We start from the raw sequence: 21,588 nt of genomic DNA on the forward strand, positions 1-21,588 counted from the left end.
GGCAGGATGGATCCATGCTTTCATGTTTTTCCAGAGATCTATTGTCCAGTTTTTGTGAACCAGTCCAGTGAGGACTGCCAGTGTGGTCTTCTGTTGCTGTAGCCCATCTGCTTCAAGGCAAACCAATAACCAATCTTCTGCTTGGTTATAACAAGTGCTTGTTTGAGTTACTGTTACCTTCCTATCAGCTTAAAGCAGTCTTGTCATTCTCCTCTGACCTCAACAAGGAGTGTTGTCTCCCACTCTAATGCTCAGCGTTTAAAGGTGTACCTAACAAAGTGGCCAGTGAGTGTATAGTTGACCCCAAAACACAATGCCTTGAGCTACAGAGGCAAAATAATATGAAGTGAAAATAAGATCAAATAAGATGCTAAATCATTATAAAGAGAATAAAAGCAGATGGAAATTATCTCCAAGACAGGAAAAAAATAAAAACACCAATCACCAAACAGAATTCCTACAAATAATCAATATATTTAAAGTAAAATGCAAAACTGTAAGTACAAATGCAGAAAAATGCAACAAGACAGGAAACGACACAGAGACAAAGTGTTAAAGTTTATAAGAGTCTGTCATAATCTGCTGCAATCTGGAGGAACAACCTTTATATATATATAAATATCTCTATCTCTATATTTATCTCTATATCCATCTCTATCTCTATATCTAGCTCTATATTTATCTCTATATTTATCTCTATATCTATCTCTATATCTTTTTATTCAGCTTTTTTTTCCATTTATTTTTTTATTTTAAAATCTAAGCTAAACTCATTTCACAGATTCTCTCCCCTAAAAACAGTCCTCCAGTCTGAGCCTCCCCATGACTCCCAAAGTTTACGCACCAGCCCCTAATTTGCTCCGTCTCCTGCCATCCAGGCAAATAGATGCAATATTCTACAATGTGACACTTCAAATAAGCCACTGCAAATACATATGAAACAGTGGTGAGAGATGGAAGCAGTGGCAGTTCTATTCATATTATTATTCGTAAACATTTTCAATATGAATGGTAATATTGCTTTGCTGTCTGTTGAACCTACTTGATATTCTAGATAAACAGCAGATCCAATAAAGCTGCCAGACGGATTCAAATTAACTTATGAAAAAGATTAAATGAATAGCATTACTAAACACTAGACACTAATGACTACCACTCTAAGGAGCATCGGCTATTATTCATTGGTGATATTTTTTTAAATATAGGAACACATACATTAAGTGATTCCTGTAGCAATGATGTGTTTTGTTTTTAAATCACATGCTGAAAGATTCATTTGAAAAACATCATATAGCTCAAAATATTCAGCTACCATTCCTTCAAATTAATAACCGTTAAAATTTGAGCGAAATTGAGATGTAAAGAGCCGCCCCGCTGGGTCATGACCCCAACCAGCATCCAAGCAAATAAGTCAGAAACTGATACTGACCTGCAACACTGCGTCCCCGACGAACAGCTTCCCCGTTTGATCGGCTGCGGAGCGTCAATCGTTGAGTGTCAGAGGTTAATGAAAACATTACGAAATAATTGCTCATTTCATACACGGTAATGTGGTGGAAATGGCAATCAGTGTCCCCCCCATCCGTCTAATCTCAGACAACATCCTACAGCTCACAGAAAGAACACAGGAAGGCATGAAATTCGAAACTAATCAGGAAATAAACTCATTTGCAGCAGCACAGGAGGAAACAATGAGAGCTGTGTTGTGAAAAGATTCGTAAAGCTGTGTGAAAAGGGCTCTTAACGTCCTCGGGATATCAAGACATGATTTTCTCGCATCAGAAAAAGTATTAGGAAGCGCGTGGGCAAAAAGAAAAATTACCGGAAAATGATTCGCTCACATGATGCTCTAATATGGCTTCACGCAGGGAAACTTGGAGGTCATCAATTCTTAAAATTTAACTGACAGACATGATTAAAGTATTTTCCATCTAGTTAACAGCATGATCATATTACTCTTCCAATCTGGCGATGGTTTATTTCTCCACAGCACTTCATGCTCACTTATCATCAATTAACTGCCCTATTGGACTGATGAGCTGTTGTGAGAGATTACAACAGCTCATCTTTTACTTTGTGCCTCGCAGCAGGCGCACATAAATAAAAAATGTTTTCTTTCTGAGAGTTGCTGAGAATTCGATTGAAACGAAAGGGAAAAAAACCTGTCATGTCAAATTTACTTTAACAACCTTTAAAGCAATCAAAGAGCAGATGTTTGCGGTTTTTAGGGGGTGTTTTGTGCAGCTGGGTGCAGTGAACGTGGACAACGGGGTTTCCGGCAGAGCTTTCATTTTTCCTGATCACGGGGGGAAAGGGGAAAAAGTCACTGAATACACAGAGAAAAAATAATCACGAAAAGCCTGACAACAAAAACAAAAATCCAATATTTATTTACATTTGCTAATCGCTTACTTGGCACGGTGAGGCGGCAAGCATCGGCAGCTCTGCCTCTCACCTCTTTGTAAATAAAATTTTCAGTCCCATTTCCATTTTCACACCATTACAGCCATCAGCAGACAAAAACACATGCAGCAACTGTGACCATCTCATCTGTGTTTTACCATCGCAGCCCGGCAGGCCACAGTTCTGGGACATCAGTTAAGAAATAGTTGTGTCCATATCAGCCAGTAATTTAGCTGTTTTTGTTATTCCGCTTACAGACACATGGAGGGTGGTTCATCTGACATGACAACAGAGGCTACGATAGACTTTTAGATTCAGGAAAAAGTTGCAGGAAACTTAGGAGTGCATTAAGCTGTTTCAATCATAGACTGTATATAAACGTTGGATGCAGTGTCCTAATGAAGCAAAGCTGGTTCTGAGGCGCCTCAGATCTGCACGACCTTGGAGGTTGTTTACAAACAGAAGCCAGATTTTATAGTCTGTGGGGAAAATGATCATACTTCTCAGTGAACATATTCATAATAAGTTGGTTATCTCATCAAGTCATCTTCAATACAACACTGCATTCACTTTAAAAGTTATGGTCCCATTTAGAGTAGTTTAGAAAATACAGTGTGATGGAGGCATGGCGGCCTTGTGATTGACAAAGTGCTACTGTATGGGTGTGAAATGCATTTGACCTTTTGTTTTGTCATCTTTTAAAACCAACAAACAAACAAAAACAGCCAAAACAACAGCTTGAAGCTTCAAGAACGAGTTGTGCATCCATCTTTTATATACAGTCTATGCACCATGTAAAAACTGTGCATACAATCAAAAAGAAAAAAACTTGTGTTGGAAATCAAAGTTTATATGTCCTGTGCAGTTGTCTCATACATGTTCTTTAACGTTTCCTAAATAATGTGTTGTAGATGACTTTCTGTGTGTCAGATTTCAAACTGATTATTCGCGTCTGTGTTTTACTTCTCTGACGTTCACATGTGAAAACGGCTTTATACGCACTGCAGTGCATCCTGATAAATTAAAACTCATTACAAACTCATGCTGTGCAGCGAATTTTTTAAGAATCAGATTGGGGTATTTTCCGCAACTGTCCTGCCTCACATGGATCACACAGCAGGAAATAATCCACTTTGGGCACTTTGCACTACGGGAAATATCTACAGAGTGGTTTATGGCTGGGAATTGTCTGAAGTGAACAAGCAAAACCCAACATCACACACACTCAGGGATTTGCATTCTTCCCATGCAGCTCTTTTAGTGAATTCCTAAAAACACAAAAGTTCATCAAAAGCACTGCATGTGTAAAAACAGCTCAAGTCACACATTACACGTGTTGGCTAACTTGATTTTAATGGTTAAGCTTGGCTAAACATGACCTCCAGCGTTAACGTCAGTCTTGTCATCCAACCCTTCTTTTTAATTTATTCATTTATGTATTCTACTGTGACAATGTCTTTTAATAAGGATGCTATCAAACTATAAGACTTTTTAAAAATCTTACAGACAAATCTTGTCAATTTAAGTACCAATATAATAATAATTTATTACGTCTGTAATCACTTTGAACCATGAAACTCAACGACACACTGAAAACCATTTCCAAGGCCACATTAAAGTAGTGAGATGAAATGCTTTCTTACCTACTTGATCTTTAAAGATCTTTGAAATAACCACTGGCACGTTGTGCTCTGCACCTCCCTGAAAAGCAGGAGAGAAAGATGAGGATGTGCATTTGTGAGTATGGGTGGTAAAATTTGCTGCCAAAACAGCTTTCCTCAAACAGCCATCTCTGCCACCCAAAGCCTTTCATTTCCACTGTAGTCTCAAAACTTATCTGCTTACTTTGATGCTTAAGCCCAGACCGCCGGTCGCTTGTCTTCGCAGTACAACAGTTCTGTGCTTTAGAAAGTGGGAGTTTCTTATTGGCAAAAGGATATTGTGAACATTGAAAAGTATGCTGGAGTTATGCGGCATGAATTACAAAAAGCGAGCCTGGAGGCCTCGGGTGCACTTACATTTACTTGGGATTCACTTCCACTCGTGCAAACCACATCCAGCTTCTGTATGGTTAATACCTCTTTGGTCAATTTCAGGCAGACATCATAGGTATTGTTGGTCTCCTCATTGTACAGCAAAGCAATTCCAGATTTTGTCTGTTGGAATTGAGAAGAACATTGACATTTTGCCAAGCAGAGCAAATTACATAGACAATGAACATTTTAATCCTCTTTTCTCAACGTGCCATTTGTGCACCCCGTTCCACTGGTCTAGTTTTGGGTGAATTGGTTTTGCCTGACATTGTGAAACCTTAGTGTAAGGATTTTTTCTTTCAGTTCAGTATTTTTACCTTACGAAACGAGAGATACACAAAAGTTCATGCAGTTGTGCCAGAAAGTCGAACTTTGAGGACAGAAATGACAACAGTCAGCCGGATCAAAGAAGCACAGACGTCACAGTTCACGCTTTTTCTGTTTCTTTGTAGATGAAGAACCTTCAAGAATCTGAAAATTGAATGCAGTGCAGCTCAAATTTAACGCTCTTTCTGTTCAGTATCATCATCTGCAAATATCAACAGAAATCAAAGATGCAGTCATCTCAAATTATTCACCTTTTGATTAAGCAAAAGACTGTCAGACAATACCTTTTGTAACACTTCAAATGATACGGCTCATATGACGAGATTGAAAAATGATACTAACAAAATACAGATGAGGAGCCTAAATAAGTATTTTTTAAACACGCAGAGGTTTTGACCCAATAATGGGTAAATAACTGGAATTTCAGTGTAAAATTTTTACAGTAGTACACAGTTGGAAACATTTTGCCATTAAAAGAAACTGTAGCTGTAAAATTCATCAGCTCGCTGTCTGGGTTTGACTAAAGTCATGTCTAATTCTGCACCAATCGCTCACCATTCATTCAGAAAATTCAGGCATGTGATTTCCATCAAATGTGTTCAAGGTCAAAGCTGGTGATGGCGTGGACGGAAAAAACGAACAACAGGCAGCTGTCGACATTTTAATGTTGAATAAAGTGTCGCTAACAAATTCAGAAATATTGAACAGAACAGGAAATTCAAAGTGAGCTGACGGCCCTGCAACGTCTGCATGTATACAAACTAGCATTTTTAAATGGAAACGACACCGTTACACTAGTTACATTTATGTGCATCTAAATTCTGTTTCACTTGTTGCATGGTGAACTTTACACATTGGCCCGTTACAATGACCTCTCTTACCCAAATTACTGACCCTGTGATGCAAATTGTTACATTCCCCACATGGGTCTATTGGTACGGAAAGTAACAGAATACTAGATGGAGAAACTTGAGGGAGGCTGTTTGGGTCGTTTGGAAATTATTTATTGGCACAATATCAAAAACTATGCATAAATTGGCTTCTGGGAGAGCCAAAGACAACACAACAGCACCCCCAACACAAAACAAAACCCCATCATCTAACGAACTTTAAACTTTGTCTAAAGAAAAGTGACAGTCCTGCGCTTTAACTCCCTAACAAACCAGTGGAACAAGAGAAAAAGGTGAATATCAAGAGAAACTCTCCTGGCAACTCTGACCACAGGAAACCTGTTGGGAAATGTAACACAAGACAATGACACAAAGGGAAAAAATAAACTGACAAACACAAAGAAGCAACATAAGAATCTTACGCTAAAAAAAATATTAACAGACTACCAATACCCTGCTCTGGTCATTTTGGTTGCCGAAACAACAGATTCTCTCAAAGGCCTTGAAGGCTTTGACCATGGAGGGCACCCACTGGCTACAAGACTAAGACCTCAGCCAATGACATGAAAGGTGGAAACATCAGGAGCTGCTGGGAGGATCGACGTCCTCACAACTTTCATTTTGGAACTCTTTTTCAACCACAACTATTGAGAATCTATCACCAGCAGGGTTACTGAAGTTCAAAATGTTTGCTGAGCAAGCATTCACAAAATACAGAAATAACATTTTGTGGCAGTAGATGGTGTAATTTCAGTTTTGAACCAAAATCAAACCCTTTAACAAAAAGCATCCATCAACACACCGTTACTGAGACTAATGGAAGACAGTGTTTCAGCACGGTAACATGTTTGCATGCCGATGCCAGAGTTCAGCTAGAAGCAATTTGGTGCCTGTGCATTTAAACTAAAGTTAATAATTATAACTAAGCTTAGCTTCACACACACTGAAGCTTCAACAGCATTTTATAAACCCATAAAAACAGCCCCATCAGTCCATATACAAGTCAGTTCTGAAAACGGTAAACTAGGGAATTGCTTTGGGTCTAACACCGTAAACGTTGGAATAAAGTGCACATTGCCTGCAGTGACCGTCATTACTTTTCAAATAAGTTCAGCTCCTGTACATCTTTCAGTGACACTGAGGGAATTCTTGGGTACACTTTTGAATAAGTTTCACTAACAGGCTCGACATAAAATGAAGCTCTGTGCAGGAAAATTCTTATTCCAAACACATTCTAAGTATTAGGATGAGCGACGAGTCGTGGTGTAAGAATTAACCCAACATGTTTTTCATATTTGGAGAAACAAGAAAATCCAAGCAAATGCCCCAGAGAAGGGCCCAGACAGCATTGCGTTCTGATGAAAGCTCCACCAATCTATATCATTTTGAAAATGATACCACAGAGGGCTGAATTACATTGTTCCTGTAGGTCTAGTCATAACACTTCATAATCTGTGATGCAAGACATCATATAGACAAACGATTATGCCCCCTCTAAACCTCCTCCCCGCTCATATTGGTTGTTTGAAAAGGCTGAATTGATGGAGTGAGTTACATTACTTTCCAAAGCTTCATCAGAATTCAGCCAGGAGAGTCAATAAGATTGATGGATGATCTGGCATATAAACAAATGAAAAAAACAATGGTCTACATTTGATGGAATAACAATTGCCTGTTAGTTGAAGTGACCTGACTGTGAAGTAAGAGTTTTCTACACACAAAGACTAAACGCAGTAACACAAACTACAGGGTGGGCCTTTTATATGGATACACCGTAATAACATGGGAATGGTTGGTGATATTAAAGTCCTGTTTGTGGCACATTAGTATATGTGAGGGGGCAAACTCCTCAAGATGGGTGGTGACCGTGGTGGCCGTTTAGAAGTCGGCCATCTTGGATACAACTTTTGTTTTTTCAATAGGAAGAGGGTCATGTGACACAACAAACTTATTGGTAATGTCACAAGAAAAACAATGGTGTGCTTGGTTTCAACGTAACTTTATTCTTTCGTGAGTTATTTACAAGTTTCTCTTTGTTCACAGCCATTGACATGTCGAAGAGGTTAACATGTGAGGAGCGGATCGAAATTGTGTTGATGTCTGGTGAACGCAGTAACCGGGTCATTGCAGCAGATTTCAATGCAAGACACCCTACGAGACCACCCATCTCCCATGCTACAGTTAGCAAACTGCTTGCTAAGTTTCGTGAAACTGGTTCAGTGTTGGATTTGCCAAAATGTGGATGCAAGAAAACTGTCACTAATGAAGAAACATCAGTGGCTGTCCTAGCTTCATTCAGCAAGAGCCCACAGCGTAGCACTCGCCGCATGTCACTGGAGAGTGGCATTAGTCGAACATCCCTTCGGCGGATATTAGCTACTCACAAATGGCACCCTTACAAACTCCAGCTACTGCAGCATCTCAACGAGGATGACCCAGATCGGCGCACAGAATTTGCAGAGTGGGCAAAACAAAAATTGGAACAGGACCCTCAGTTCACACAGAAGATTTTGTTCAGTGATGAGGCAAACTTTTATGTGAACGGTGAAGTTAACAAACAAAACCACCGCTATTGGTCTGACACTAACCCACATTGGATGGATTCCTCCAAGACTGTTGGAACAACAAAAGTGATGGTTTGGTGTGGTGTATGGGATACAACGATAGTGGGTCCATTCTTCATCAATGGAAACCTCAAGGCCACTGGATATTTGAAATTGCTACATGATGTGTTTCCCTCTTTATGCACTGAAGCTGGCACGTTCCCTGAGTTTTTCCAGCAAGATGGTGCACCACCACATTATGGGTGCCAGGTCCGAGCATTCCTAGATGAACGGTTTCCTGGAAAGTGGATTGGTCGTCGTGGGCCAGTTGAATGGCCCCCAAGGTCTCCTGATCTGACCCCCTTAGACTTTTATCTTTGGGGTCATCTGAAGGCAATTGTCTATGGTGTGAAGATACGAGATGTGCAGCACCTGAAACTACGGATACTGGATGCCTGTGCTGGCATTTCTCCTGTGGCGTTGCTATCAGTGTGTGAGGAGTGGGAGAAGAGGGTTGCATTGACAATCCAACACAATGGGCAGCACATTAAACACGTTTTATAAGAAACTCCATTGTTTTTCTTGTGACATTACCAATAAGTTTGATGTGTCACATGGCCCTCTTCCTATTGAAAAAAAACAAAAGTTGTATCCAAGATGGCTGACTTCTAAATGGCCACCATGGTCACCACCCATCTTGAGGAGTTTGCCCCCTCACATATACTAATGTGCCACAAACCGGACTTTAATATCACCAACCATTCCCATGTTATTACGGTGTATCCATATAAATGGCCCACCCTGTACTACAATGAGTCTCCGATCAAAAACGACGCATTTAAGGCTTTAATTGGCTCCCACATCAATGATGATCATAAGCAGAGCACTGGGAAAAGTGCCTTTAAATCAGCACCATATCTTTCTTATGTCCTTTTTGACTTTGACCCATTAAAAAGTGAGAAAGACACAAATTAAATTCAAAATAGACACTGTGCTGCTGGATTGTTTTGCTGTGATGCCCAAATTCCTGTAGAGCAGAACATTCACTTTTTCATAGATGATGCACTCTTAAGTGATCAGAGTGGGTAAAAAAACTCACAATCACAATGTGAGGTGGGGTCAACCAATTCTCTGCTGAGAGACTTGAGAATGAAGGTCGAGCTCAGTTGCCTCTAAGGAAGACGGAATATAAATGAAGGCTTTGTGAGAATATACGGCCACTGCAGCAGGAGAGCAGCGGCTACATTCAAAGGACACAAAAACAGTCTAAACGTTTAAAGCCGAACGCAGCAGAAGTCGGCGTCGCTGCTGAAATGACAAAGGAAACCAGCTTCACCTCTTGCTTCTTTCTACTCTGTCACTGCCCACCCTCTCAGGCAGCTCCCTTTGTGCAGCCCTTATTGTTTCTTGTTGAATGACAGCACTGTAAAACTCTAAATAATAACACTGTATAATAAACTGACAGAAAAAATGCATTTGGTCTCGTCAACTGCGGATCACACATGACATTCAAACATAAACAATTTCAACTCCATAGACTTTACATAATTGTTCTGAGGGCGCTGAGTCTCGTAGGAACAAAGACGTCTAATATCGTTTTTATTTTGCTGCTGACATTACAGAAACGATGGAAAACTAGTTATTTTGCGCTTTAATATAGCAAAACACAAACTGTTAGATCAAAAGATTTACAAGTTTCCAAAATGAAAATCCAAACTTTAAATGGGGCTATAGCCACTCTTCATTTTGAATGGCAGCTGTGTGCCGCTGAGCAAAGAGCCGAGCTACACTACAGAAGGAAGTTAAAGGATCAACTTCATGCTAATACGATGCATGCGATAGCCAGACAAGAACAATAACGATGAACAACCCGGAGCCTGTGCATGTCACAGTTTCCACACACAGAAGGTGATTTATCTTTATAATATCCTGCATAAATTTAGAAGCATCGGCGATCAAGTGTAGGCAGATGGCCCTCGCAGAGATGTGCAAAAGGAACTCTCAGTGCAATCACAATAAATGTCGAGACATCCACACAGGCGCTAAGAAAATAAGTAGAGTTCACAACTTAGAGATCATTTCGGTGAGTATAACTCATAAAAGGCACGCATGCATGCCACTCAAATAAAGAAGAGTTCACTTTAGTGGAAAACAAGAACACATAGAAGTTTCAATGAATACAAACTTGGCCTTCAACCAATGAAAATAGAGTTTGTTTTTCCCCACTTACTGGTGGTTTATTTTGTTTCTGAAACAAAGAAATCTCCTGTTTTTAAGTCTGTCAGCTCTTCATCAAACTATCTTTGAACATACCAGATCACATCAGACCGTGCCGTTGGCAAATGTCATATCAGTCAGCAAGGACGAAATCTGCAGATGGGGAAATATATCAGAGCGTCGGTTTGAGCAAACAGAACTCGGCATAGTGTGTAATTGTGTGGAAACTTCAGGGACAGTAAATAAAGGAGTTTAAAGCTGAACACATGCAGCTGTGTGTACAAGGTTCACAACACATTCATGTGACAAATATCAATTTTCTTTTTACAAGTCTATCTATGCACGATTTAAGAAACGGCTGCCAGAGAGTGCTTCTGCTTCAGCTGTAGATACAGGATCGAAACACATCAGGCTTCAGAGTTCAGGTATCAGGAAACAGCTGCACAATCAATGTATGCTAATCACCGTCTCAACATTATGTGCTAATGCACTGCAGCGCTTCCCAGAAGTGAAATTGAATATTTTTAGCTGAGGCTTAATTATCCTTTTATCACTCCAACCTGTTTACCAAATTAAAATCATCATGAAGAAAGAATTTAAATGGCTCTGGTGAACTGCAGAGGTAGTAAATGTATCGTCTGACATCTTCAGCACTAATAATTTGCACCGTGCAGCTTTCTTGCAGTGTACCATTGAAAGTTGAAATCCATTCTGACAGCTGACACAACCTCGACCCGCTGGTTTTATTTGCTCAGCGAGTGTTGACTGCTCAGAAAAAAGGAGCATCCATTTAGAACAGACAAAAAGGCTTCCAATGCTAATGGCCACAAGATAAAACTAAGGGTCCTTTTACATTATGCTAACTGACGCTTACTCATTGCTAATGTGTGTGCCCACTCAAGGTTAGGAATGAGTATATGCCCCAAGTGGAGGAGTTTAAGAATCTCGGGGTCTTGTTTACGAAAGGAGGAGGAAGAGGGAGATTGACAGATCAGAGAAGCATCTGCAGTAATGGACGCTGTGCCAGTCTGTCATGTTCAAGAGAGCCGAGTATAAAAGCTAAACTGTCGGTTTACTGGTTGAGACCACAGACGCAAGCAGCAGAAATTAGCTTTTTTCGTAGGGTGGCTGAGCTCTCCCTTAAAAATAAAATGGGTGGCGCATCAGCTAGGTGACGTGTTTGGGGCCAGCTGGGAGGAGACCAGCAGGTATGTCAAGCTCCTTTTACATTATGGAGCCACATACAACCTACTTTGAACTGAAGGGAGCCAGACCAGTAAAACTTCTGTCTGTCAGTTGAAAGAAACTTAACTACACATTTAATCCGTGAGACATTTAAAATGGTTTAATGTCCCAGTTTTTATACATGATGATGAAATGCTGTTGTAGTAAATGTAACAAATCTGTCAGGATGACTCTTTGAACTTAAATTGTAAGAAATAAATGTGCAAAATTACAGAAGCAGCTCTGACATGTCATTGCAACAATGTTAATTGACAAAAAAACGCTTTCTCTTACTCTGTAATCATTGTAAAAAATACAAATTTCTCCATCAGATGGTGAAAAACAGGAACTTTTCCAGCATTTACCAATTTAACTATCACAACTGCGCGTCTGGAAGAAGAACAACATCTCATTGGCAACAAAGATCCGCCTTTACCGAACCCTGATCCTGCCCATTCTACTTTACGGCGCGGAGACGTGGACAATGCTCAAACACAACCTGAGCAAGCTTTAAGTTTTCCAAATGCGTTGCCTTAGATGCGTTCTTGGCGTTTCCCTTCGCAACCGTCATTCAAATGACACCATCCTCACCAGCTGCGGCAGCCAACTGACGATCGGCGACCTAATCCAGCGCCGCCGACTCTGTTGGTTTGGCCACATTTGTCGAATGGACCCGAGCCGCTACCCCCATGGCCTACTCTGGTTGACCCGCCCCACCGATTGGAGGGTGCATCGAAATGCACCAAAGAAGACATGGATGAAACAAATCCAGGATGATTTGAAGGCCCTTCGACTTGACCTCGAGCAGGCAAGAACCATCGCCTTAGATCGAAAAGCGTGGAAGATAATCGTTGGTCAAGCAAGAGAACCTGCGTATTGGTTGCGCGGCAGACCACCGCCGCTGGTCGCCCGCTAAGGACAAGAAGAAGAAGAACTATCACAACTATATTAGCATAATATAATTGGTCATGTGAGAATTCTTTATCGGTAGGAAAAGCTCTCTCTCACAGGTCTGGGTGTCTCTGCTCAGACGGCTGTACCTACCACCAGGGCTAAATTCAATAATGAGCTTCCAGTTTCTTAAACTAACCCATAGACAGAGAGATCCTGCAGACCTGATAAAGTAACGCTTTAAAACTGTGTTGCTTTTAATGACAAGCAGGTGACGACAACGCCAAGTGCACTCTGATCACAGCAAAAACTTTCCTGGAGTTAGTTTCGTAAATTATGGTAATTATTGGATTCAGAAAGGAAGATAATCCCGAGTATGCTGGTGCTGCTATGGAAAAGTCATCAAGAATTAAAGCGCAGACACAATTTCCACAAACATACTGGTGAAAAGAAGGATGCACAAAGGTTGAGCTGTCGTTGTGTGGCATTTTCATATCCTCACCAAGTCACATTGCTGTAAATAGTAAAGATCTAGCAAATATGCTCTTAAGCCTCACCATGTAATGAGCCGTGGTTGTATGCTAAAATAACTTGTGGGTATTGCTAAATGAGGTACTTAACTGGATTGACAGGCTGATCTTAATAGTGAATTATCCTTTTAAAAGCACAAAAAACACAATCCGTTACCTTTTTAAGTCTAGTATTGGATGTTGTGGATTCCTATGGTGAACATGAATTAACTGCATATTAAAGTATTTAGCGATGGGGACCTTTTCCCCAGGATGTAGGTAAACGTGTGGGAAATAGGAACTGTGTGAAGGCATTTGGGACCATTAAAGTGCAGCTCAGACCATCACTATTTAGACCATTATAATGCTCCAAACCTCTGAATCTGAATTTTAAAAGTATGTGTCGTATGATGACTGCAAAGGTTTGCCCTGCCATAAAATCATAAAGGTATCTTGCAGTCTGTTATGGTTATTGCGGTACTGTTCTGCCAGCTTATTGTGTAGCTTGAAAATGATAGAGCATAAAAAGAAAACAGCCCTGTGGGACACCTGTACACAAAACAATCTTGTAAGACACCGCAAGCTTGTTGCATATTCTCTTTAGGCAGTCTGTCAGAAAGTCTTTAATCCGGAGAAAGAAAACTACTTTCAACATTCATATCACGCAGGCTTTGCAAAACCGCATTTCTTTGCATTATATTCAAAGCTGAATTGAGTTAAAATCTTGTGACAGCATATCATATTCATCATGCTGACTGTGGTCAAATTGTGTCCTCTTTCCCCTTTGAAATAAAAACTGTGAGAGTGAAGCAGACATCTAATACAATCCAGTACAACAGCCCTGCAATGAAGCCTGTGCTTGTGAAGCAAAATAAGCAGGTTTCTTTTATTTCTTCCTTTTTGGTATCTTAGAGACATTGTTGGGGAGGTTTGGCAAATATATTTTCTTTAAAAAGCTTGAAAACTTGAGACTATTCTTAACAGCAACCTAATCTTAACAATGTAGACAAATTAGATTAAAAGCACATATCAGAAGACGTTCACATTAAGCCTTCATTGGTTCAGTGGGTTGTTGATTTCAACACCTAAGTCGTCTCTTTACTGGATTATCTCAAGGTTTAGAGACATTTTATTGAATCTGAATCCACTTAAAAATGAGAAACTGAGATACTTGTTTGTGGTTCCTAAAAAAACCAAAAAGCTATGCAAGTGGTTTTTGTTTGTTTTTTACTTCAGCATGATGATCATTCAATATTTGAAAAGATAATTAACGTATCCAATTTTTGCAATTTTGTGCATAAATTCAGAATTTGGCCAACTGACTTTGAAGTACACTGAAACTGTGAGTTCAGTCTTCCTCACGCTCTATCACTAACGCTGCATTCATGTTACACTTACTTTGATTACTAGTATCGTACATTTTACGACATCCAAGCTGTGATGATGACTGGAGGACTCTGAAAGTTATGAAGCTGAACAAATATAAAATAAAGCATTTTTTAACATTCATGGCAAAACTCTTCATAAAGACTATTCAAAGTTATTCGATTCCAGTGAAAGACGATGGCTATAAATTGCATTTTTAGCCCCCCTAAAAAAGTTTCCTCTGTTATCTCGTATAATATCTGTTAAGGTGGACGTTTTTCATATTCCTGATTCCCTCCAACATTCTTCAAGGTTATTTTTTAAACTCTGGCACTGTTGCCATTTACTGGCTTTTAATGATCAAGTGGCAAAGTAAATTAAAAGTAACGGAGCTGGAAATGGTCCAGAAGTAACCTTGGAAGCAAGATTATTCAAATTTAAGTGAGGTACACATTTATACATGAGTGCATAAGCGTATTCCCTGACCCACTGGCAAGAAGCCGCTGTAGAATTGATCACTTGAGTCCCATTCACTGGTCACTGGTTATGAGGGAAAATATGTATTCCAATCATTTGGCCAATGATTGCTGGCAGTCACTAATGTGAAACTGGGCACAAAGACATATGTTGTACTGCACCTAAGTCTCATTGTGTTTGCTTTGGTTAGCTAGCAGGTTGCTACAGCTGTCAGTAGTTTATATAGAAAACCCCAACTTGTCTGCAAACACTTGCAAACTAATTGCCACCAAAACTGTCAAACGTACATCATAAACAGAAACCATTTGTCTTTTGCACTCAAATCATCACAGCTTTTACTTTGAAGGCAAAGCTTCTGGTTTGCGTCACACTTTTTTCCAAGCACTACAGATCGGAGAGCACATGGCAAGTGTCTGCAAACAAGTGGGTGTCTTCCATTCAAACTACAGGATACCACAGGAAATCTGCTACAGTAACAACGAAGCAATCACAAGGTGATTTACAAAGAGGTAATGCTTTGTCTGTGACTGTATTTTCCACCCTGTTGTATGTCAAACAATGGCATCATTCACTTTCACTGGTATTCCCTTCAAAGGTCTGGATTAACTAATTCTGACCAGGTCCAAATAGATGTAGCTACCGCTACACAGTTTTTTAAAAGCCAGTTTTAGTCTAATTGTCATCACCAAAAGTTAACAATAAAATCTTCTAAACGGACAAATTAGATACATTTAGCCAAGGCAAGTTTATTTATATAGCACAATTCAACAACAAGGTGATTCAAAGTGCTTTACAGAGACATTAAAAACAAAAACAAATAAAAAGCATTATTTAAAATTGATTTAAATCAACTCTACTACTACTGATAAAATCAGTAGTAGAAATTTAAGCTTATAAGTGTGGATTTGGTGTTTTATTCAAATGCAGCTGAGAACAGGTGAGTCTTCAACCTGGATTTAAATAAACTGAGTGTTTCAGCTGATCTGAGGCTTTCTGGGAGTTTGTTCCAGATATATGGAGCATAAAAGCTGAATGCAGCTTCTCCGTGTCTGGTTCTGACTCTGGGAACTGATAAAAAAACCGAATCTAGATGACCTGAGGGATCTGGAAGGTTCATACTGGGTCACTGATGTATTTTGGTCCTAAAACATTCAGAGCTTTATAGACCAGCATCAGTACTTTAAAGTCTATCCTCTGACGGACAAGCAGCCAGTGTAAAGACCTCAGAGCTGGACTGATGTGGTCCACTTTTTTGGTCTTAGTGAGGACTCGAGCAGCAGAGTTCTGAATGAGCTGTAGTTGTCTGACTGATTTTTTTAGGTAGACCTGTAAAGATGCTGTTACAGTAATCAAGCCTACTAAAGATGAATGCATGGACTAGTTTTTCCAGGTCCTGTTGAGACATCAGATCTTTTATCCTTGAAATATTCTTGAGGTGATAGTAAGCTGATTTTGTTATTGTCTTAATGTGTTTTTCTTTAGGTCTGCATCCATCACTACACCCAAATTTCTCACCTGGTTTGTGGTTTTTAGATGTATAGATTGAAGTTCTCTGGTGACCTGTAATCGTTTTTCTTTGGCACCAAAGACTATTACTTCAGTTTTGTTTTTGTTTAGCTGGAGAAAATTGTGGCACAACCAGTTATTAATTTCCTCAATGCATTTACCAAGAGCCTGTACAGGGCCTCGGTCTCCTGGTGACATTGTGGTATATATTTGTGTGTCATCTGCATAGCTGTGATAGTTTCTTTTGTTGTTCTTTATAATCTGTGCCAGTGGGAGCATGTAAATGTTAAACAGAAGGGGTCCCAAGATGGAACCTTGGGGAACTCCACATGTGATACTTGTCTGCTCAGATGTGAAGTTACCTATTGATACAAAGTATTTCCTGTTTTCTAAGTATGTTTTGAACCAGTTTAGTACAGTTCCTGAAAGACCTGCCCAGTTCTCCAGTCGTTTGAGTAATATGTTGTGGTCGACTGTATCAAATGCTGCACTGAGATCCAGTAAAACTAAGACCGACATATTTCCAATGTCTGTATTCAGACATGTGTCATTAAACACTTTGGTTTCAATGCTGTGGTTCTGTCTAAAACCTGACTGGAAGGCATCATTGCAGTTATTCTGTTTTAAGAAGTAATTGAGCTGTTGAGAAGCTGCTTTTTCAATGATCTTACTTAAAAATGGGAGATTTGAGATCGGCCTGTAGTTGTTCAGAAAAGCCATCCTGTATTTGATTTGATTTGTAAGGCCACCGTATTCTCAGTAGTACTGAATGAATGAGTAAAATTGGGCAAAAAAAATCAAAGGTAAAGTTTTTTAAAGTTGTCTGCGTAGAAATGAAAGAACAAATTTGGCAGAGGGTGAACATGTATTATCAATTAGTTTAGATGGGGGGGCTCTTCACACACAGAAGATGAGATAAATCTGAGATCACAGCATCAACCAGATACATTGCATAAGATCTCTGTTGTCTACAATTCATTTGAAGACAGCAATATTAATTATGAATAACACTTTCAAAGAACAGCTCAATTGTATTACTACATGGGGGCAAGAAATATATATACAGTGGGGCAAAAAAGTATTTAGCCAGCCACCGATTGTGCAAGTTCCCCCACTTAAAATGATGACAGAGGTCAGTAATTTGCACCAGAGGTACACTTCAACTGTGAGAGACAGAATGTGAAAAAAAAAATCCATGAATTCACATGGTAGGATTTGTAAAGAATTTATTCGTAAATCAGGGTGGAAAATAAGTATTTGGTCAATAACAAAAATACAACTCAATACTTTGTAACATAACCTTTGTTGGCAATAACAGAGGTCAAACGTTTACTATAGGTCTTTACCAGGTTTGCACACACAGTAGCTGGTATTTTGGCCCATTCCTCCATGCAGATCTTCTCAAGAGCAGTGATGTTTTGGGGCTGTCGCCGAGCAACACGAACTTTCAACTCCCGCCACAGATTTTCTATGGGGTTGAGGTCTGGAGTCTGGCTAGGCCACTCCAGGACTTTCAAATGCTTCTTACGGAGCCACTCCTTTGTTGCCCGGGCGGTGTGTTTTGGATCATTGTCATGTTGGAAGACCCAGCCTCGTTTCATCTTCAAAATTCTCACTGATGGAAGGAGGTTTTGGCTCAAAATCTCACGATACTTGGCCCCATTCATTCTGTCCTTAACACGGATCAGTCGTCCTGTCCCCTTGGCAGAAAAACAGCCCCATAGCATGATGTTTCCACCCCCATGCTTCACAGTAGGTATGGTGTTCTTGGGATGCAACTCAGTATTCTTCTTCCTCCAAACACGACGAGTTGAGTTTATACCAAAAAGTTCTACTTTGGTTTCATCTGACCACATGACATTCTCCCAATCCTCTGCTGTATCATCCATGTGCTCTCTGGCAAACTTCAGACGGGCCTGGACATGCACTGGCTTCAGCAGCGGAACACGTCTGGCACTGCGGGATTTGATTCCCTGCCGTTGTAGTGTGTTACTGATGGTGACCTTTGTTACTTTGGTCCCAGCTCTCTGCAGGTCATTCACCCGGTCCCCCCGTGTGGTTCTGGGATCTTTGCTCACCGTTCTCATGATCATTTTGACCCCACGGGATGAGATCTTGCGTGGAGCCCCAGATCGAGGGAGATTATCAGTGGTCTTGTATGTCTTCCATTTTCTGATGATTGCTCCCACAGTTGATTTTTTCACACCAAGCTGCTTGCCTATTGTAGATTCACTCTTCCCAGTCTGGTGCAGGTCTACAATTCTTTTCCTGGTGTCCTTCGAAAGCTCTTTGGTCTTGGCCATGGCGGAGTTTGGAGTCTGACTGGTTGAGGCTGTGGACAGGTGTCTTTTATACAGATGATGAGGTCAAACAGGTGCCATTCATACAGGTAACGAGTGGGGGACAGAAAAGCTTCTTACAGAAGACGTTACAGGTCTGTGAGAGCCAGGGATTTTCCTTGTTTGAGGTGACCAAATACTTATTTTCCACCCTGATTTACGAATAAATTCTTTACAAATCCTACCATGTGAATTCATGGATTTTTTTTTCACATTCTGTCTCTCACAGTTGAAGTGTACCTCTGGTGCAAATTACTGACCTCTGTCATCATTTTAAGTGGGGGAACTTGCACAATCGGTGGCTGACTAAATACTTTTTTGCCCCACTGTATATATATAGGTTTACTGTTAAAAAATCAACACAACCAACTTGCTTTTTAGAGATTTTACCCAACAGAGGTCTTTAAGCATTTTGTTGATATTTTTTATTTCTTTTTTCCTCAGGTAAAACGAGGCGAAACAGGAAACAAAACATCTCAGCAGGGCTGTCGGAGTGAAAGAACAGAAGTTGTTTCACAGAAGGTCAAGAATGAGCTTTAGTCAGCGTTTGACGGCTGCCACTTGGTTTATGCTCTCGGGGGTAAATAAATCGGAGAGCGACATGACATTGGTCATTAAACAGATTGGTCACACTGGTCAGTGCCGATGAACTCATCAGTGATGCACTTGAAGAGAGGCAGAGTTCACATTAGATTCATTTTGATTTGATGACTATAACTGTGTCACTTAAGACCAGGCAGATACGGGAAATAAAACTGACTTTAATATCTTTGGCTGAAAATGTCAAAGCTCTAAGCCCTAAAACTTAAAGTATTTTCTCTTTAACATTAATGACTACCAACAATCTGAATTAAATCACTACTTCTATGAGCCCTGCACTGTAGTCGGCATCAGGATTTATTTATTAAGCCTTTAAACCATTAAAAACTCCAATTAGGAGTGAATGACTTAATCAAGTGTGAATGTCCTTGAAATATTCACAAACAAATGCCCAAGAGGAAAGCTATACCCTTGAAGTTTATTGCTGCATTTTACAGTAACTTTATTTTTCTTATAAATTATAAATTTCTTCTGCTTATCCAATCTTATTAAATCCAATGATTTGGTCCACCAACACTGTAGGTGGTTAACAACACCTAGAGCTTGACACTAATGCAGTTTGATATAATTTAAACCATTTTCAGAAAGCAAAAAACAATGCTGAGTATTATAGTTATGGACCATGGTCTCTCTAGAGGCTAGTCTAGAAAACCTCAAAATACCTAGACACAAAGTTTTGTCTCTGCAGCAGAAGATTTGCAACTGCTGAGAATACAGCATCAACATGTTAAATCAGGTTTTGTGCACTAAAGTACACGTTTACAATTGGCCACAGTGCTGGAGAGACTTATTTTGCATCATTTCAGGAACAAATCAATGCATGGTCCTTTGAAAATCTCACAGCCAATACAACAGCATTTAGTTCAATGAAGAGTGTGGAGCTTTTGCTGGAATCACTGTGGAACAGCGTATCCTAGTCTGGTAGATGTTTTAAACTAGTAGATTGCACAATGTAATTCATAATGCGCACAGCTCGCTAGACATCAGGGAATATCTGTGAAATATGCTTCTTAAACACAAAAGCACACTGCTGCTCTGCCAGACCAAATGCACAACAGTTGCTTTACAAAAAGAAAAGACTGTGAAACAGGGTTCAAGAAAAATATCACAATTTTTAGAAGAAACAGCACCTCTAAATTGTGCGAGACAGAGGCTGCAAACTGTCTAAACCATTATCTCAACTGTTTATGGTGTTTGTACCAGGGTATCACAGTACAGGCTCCACTGGGAGTGGGTAAAGTACACTTTTCAGACTTGAAGTGAACCAGAGTGAGATCGTACTTGGCACAACTGAAGTGAAAGCAGACGAAGCATAAAAGTAACTGTATATTCTCAGTGGATCACGAGCACCAGGATGCCTTTTTTTGTCCTAGCAAAGAATTGCTGCTATCGGCCGTTTCTGTAGGTGGCACATTCCCTGTTCACTGGAGACAAAATATTATCATCATCCTATGAGTGCGCTGAGATTTAGGCCGTTGTATTTCTACCCCTGTGGAGCTAGAGTATTTCAATTACAACTAAAACATATTTGTAATATGTGCCTAATCTTTAGGCCAGTCTTGAAAAACTGGTGTTGGGGTTCAGCTTTTTGTTGAATCCAAATCCTTTCAAATCCTTTATCAAAAGGTAATTAGGATTCCCCCCCCCCCCCCCCCCCCCCCCCATTCACAGATAACTATAGTTATAAATAACTGAACCTCAAAGATTCAATTTAGATCTGTAATCAGCTTTTGTTGCCTGAGAATGCAAAAACAGTTTTTAGCCGCAGCCTAATTAATGTTCAAAACCTGCAGCTCCATAAATGAGGACAGGGCTTAAAATATTTCGATTCATCAAACACATTTAATCAATATTTCATATCTGTGAAAAATAACAAGTACTTACTCCGAATACTGAAGATCAAAAGTTTTAAAAACTTTAAAATCTACCATGTCTAAAAAGTTATTTCTCATTTATTCATTAAAATTATTTGTTTATCCACAAAATGTTACAGATTTCAGTTTTATTGACAAATTAGCTTGTCCAAGCTACATGTCAGATTGCACTAAAAGCCCTTCGTTCCAAATCTTTGTAACATTGGACAGGAAGTTTTTGTGTCAACCTTTGGGTATAAGCTTCCAAAAAGCCAAACGCCACTTTAAAGCCAGATGTTGAGGAACAAGGAATCTTTCTAGCTCCATCCACCCATTTTCTAATTTTCATATTCAGGGCAAAGGAAAAGTAGGGAACATCCTGTACACTATTCGAGAGGTTGTTAGTCCATT

At 39.8% G+C, this 21,588-nt stretch overlaps 1 protein-coding gene across 1 annotated transcript in view; it reads right to left on the minus strand.

Annotated features, from left to right (window-relative positions):
* The window catches only part of sntg2 (syntrophin, gamma 2), a 110,777-nt gene that overhangs the window by 75,544 nt on the left and 13,645 nt on the right, over window positions 1-21,588 (minus strand). The window contains exons 2-5 of the mRNA XM_087832908.1: window positions 4,422-4,559; window positions 4,249-4,305; window positions 4,047-4,104; window positions 1,430-1,473 (exon numbers count right to left, since the gene is read on the minus strand). Coding sequence (XP_087689034.1) covers window positions 1,430-1,473; window positions 4,047-4,104; window positions 4,249-4,305; window positions 4,422-4,559 — 297 coding nt within the window. The remainder of the gene's footprint in view (window positions 1-1,429; window positions 1,474-4,046; window positions 4,105-4,248; window positions 4,306-4,421; window positions 4,560-21,588) is intronic.

This window comes from Neolamprologus brichardi, chromosome 19 (assembly GCF_056152115.1).
Source record: "Neolamprologus brichardi isolate AB-2024 chromosome 19, ASM5615211v1, whole genome shotgun sequence".
Taxonomy (NCBI): Eukaryota; Metazoa; Chordata; class Actinopteri; order Cichliformes; family Cichlidae; genus Neolamprologus; species Neolamprologus brichardi.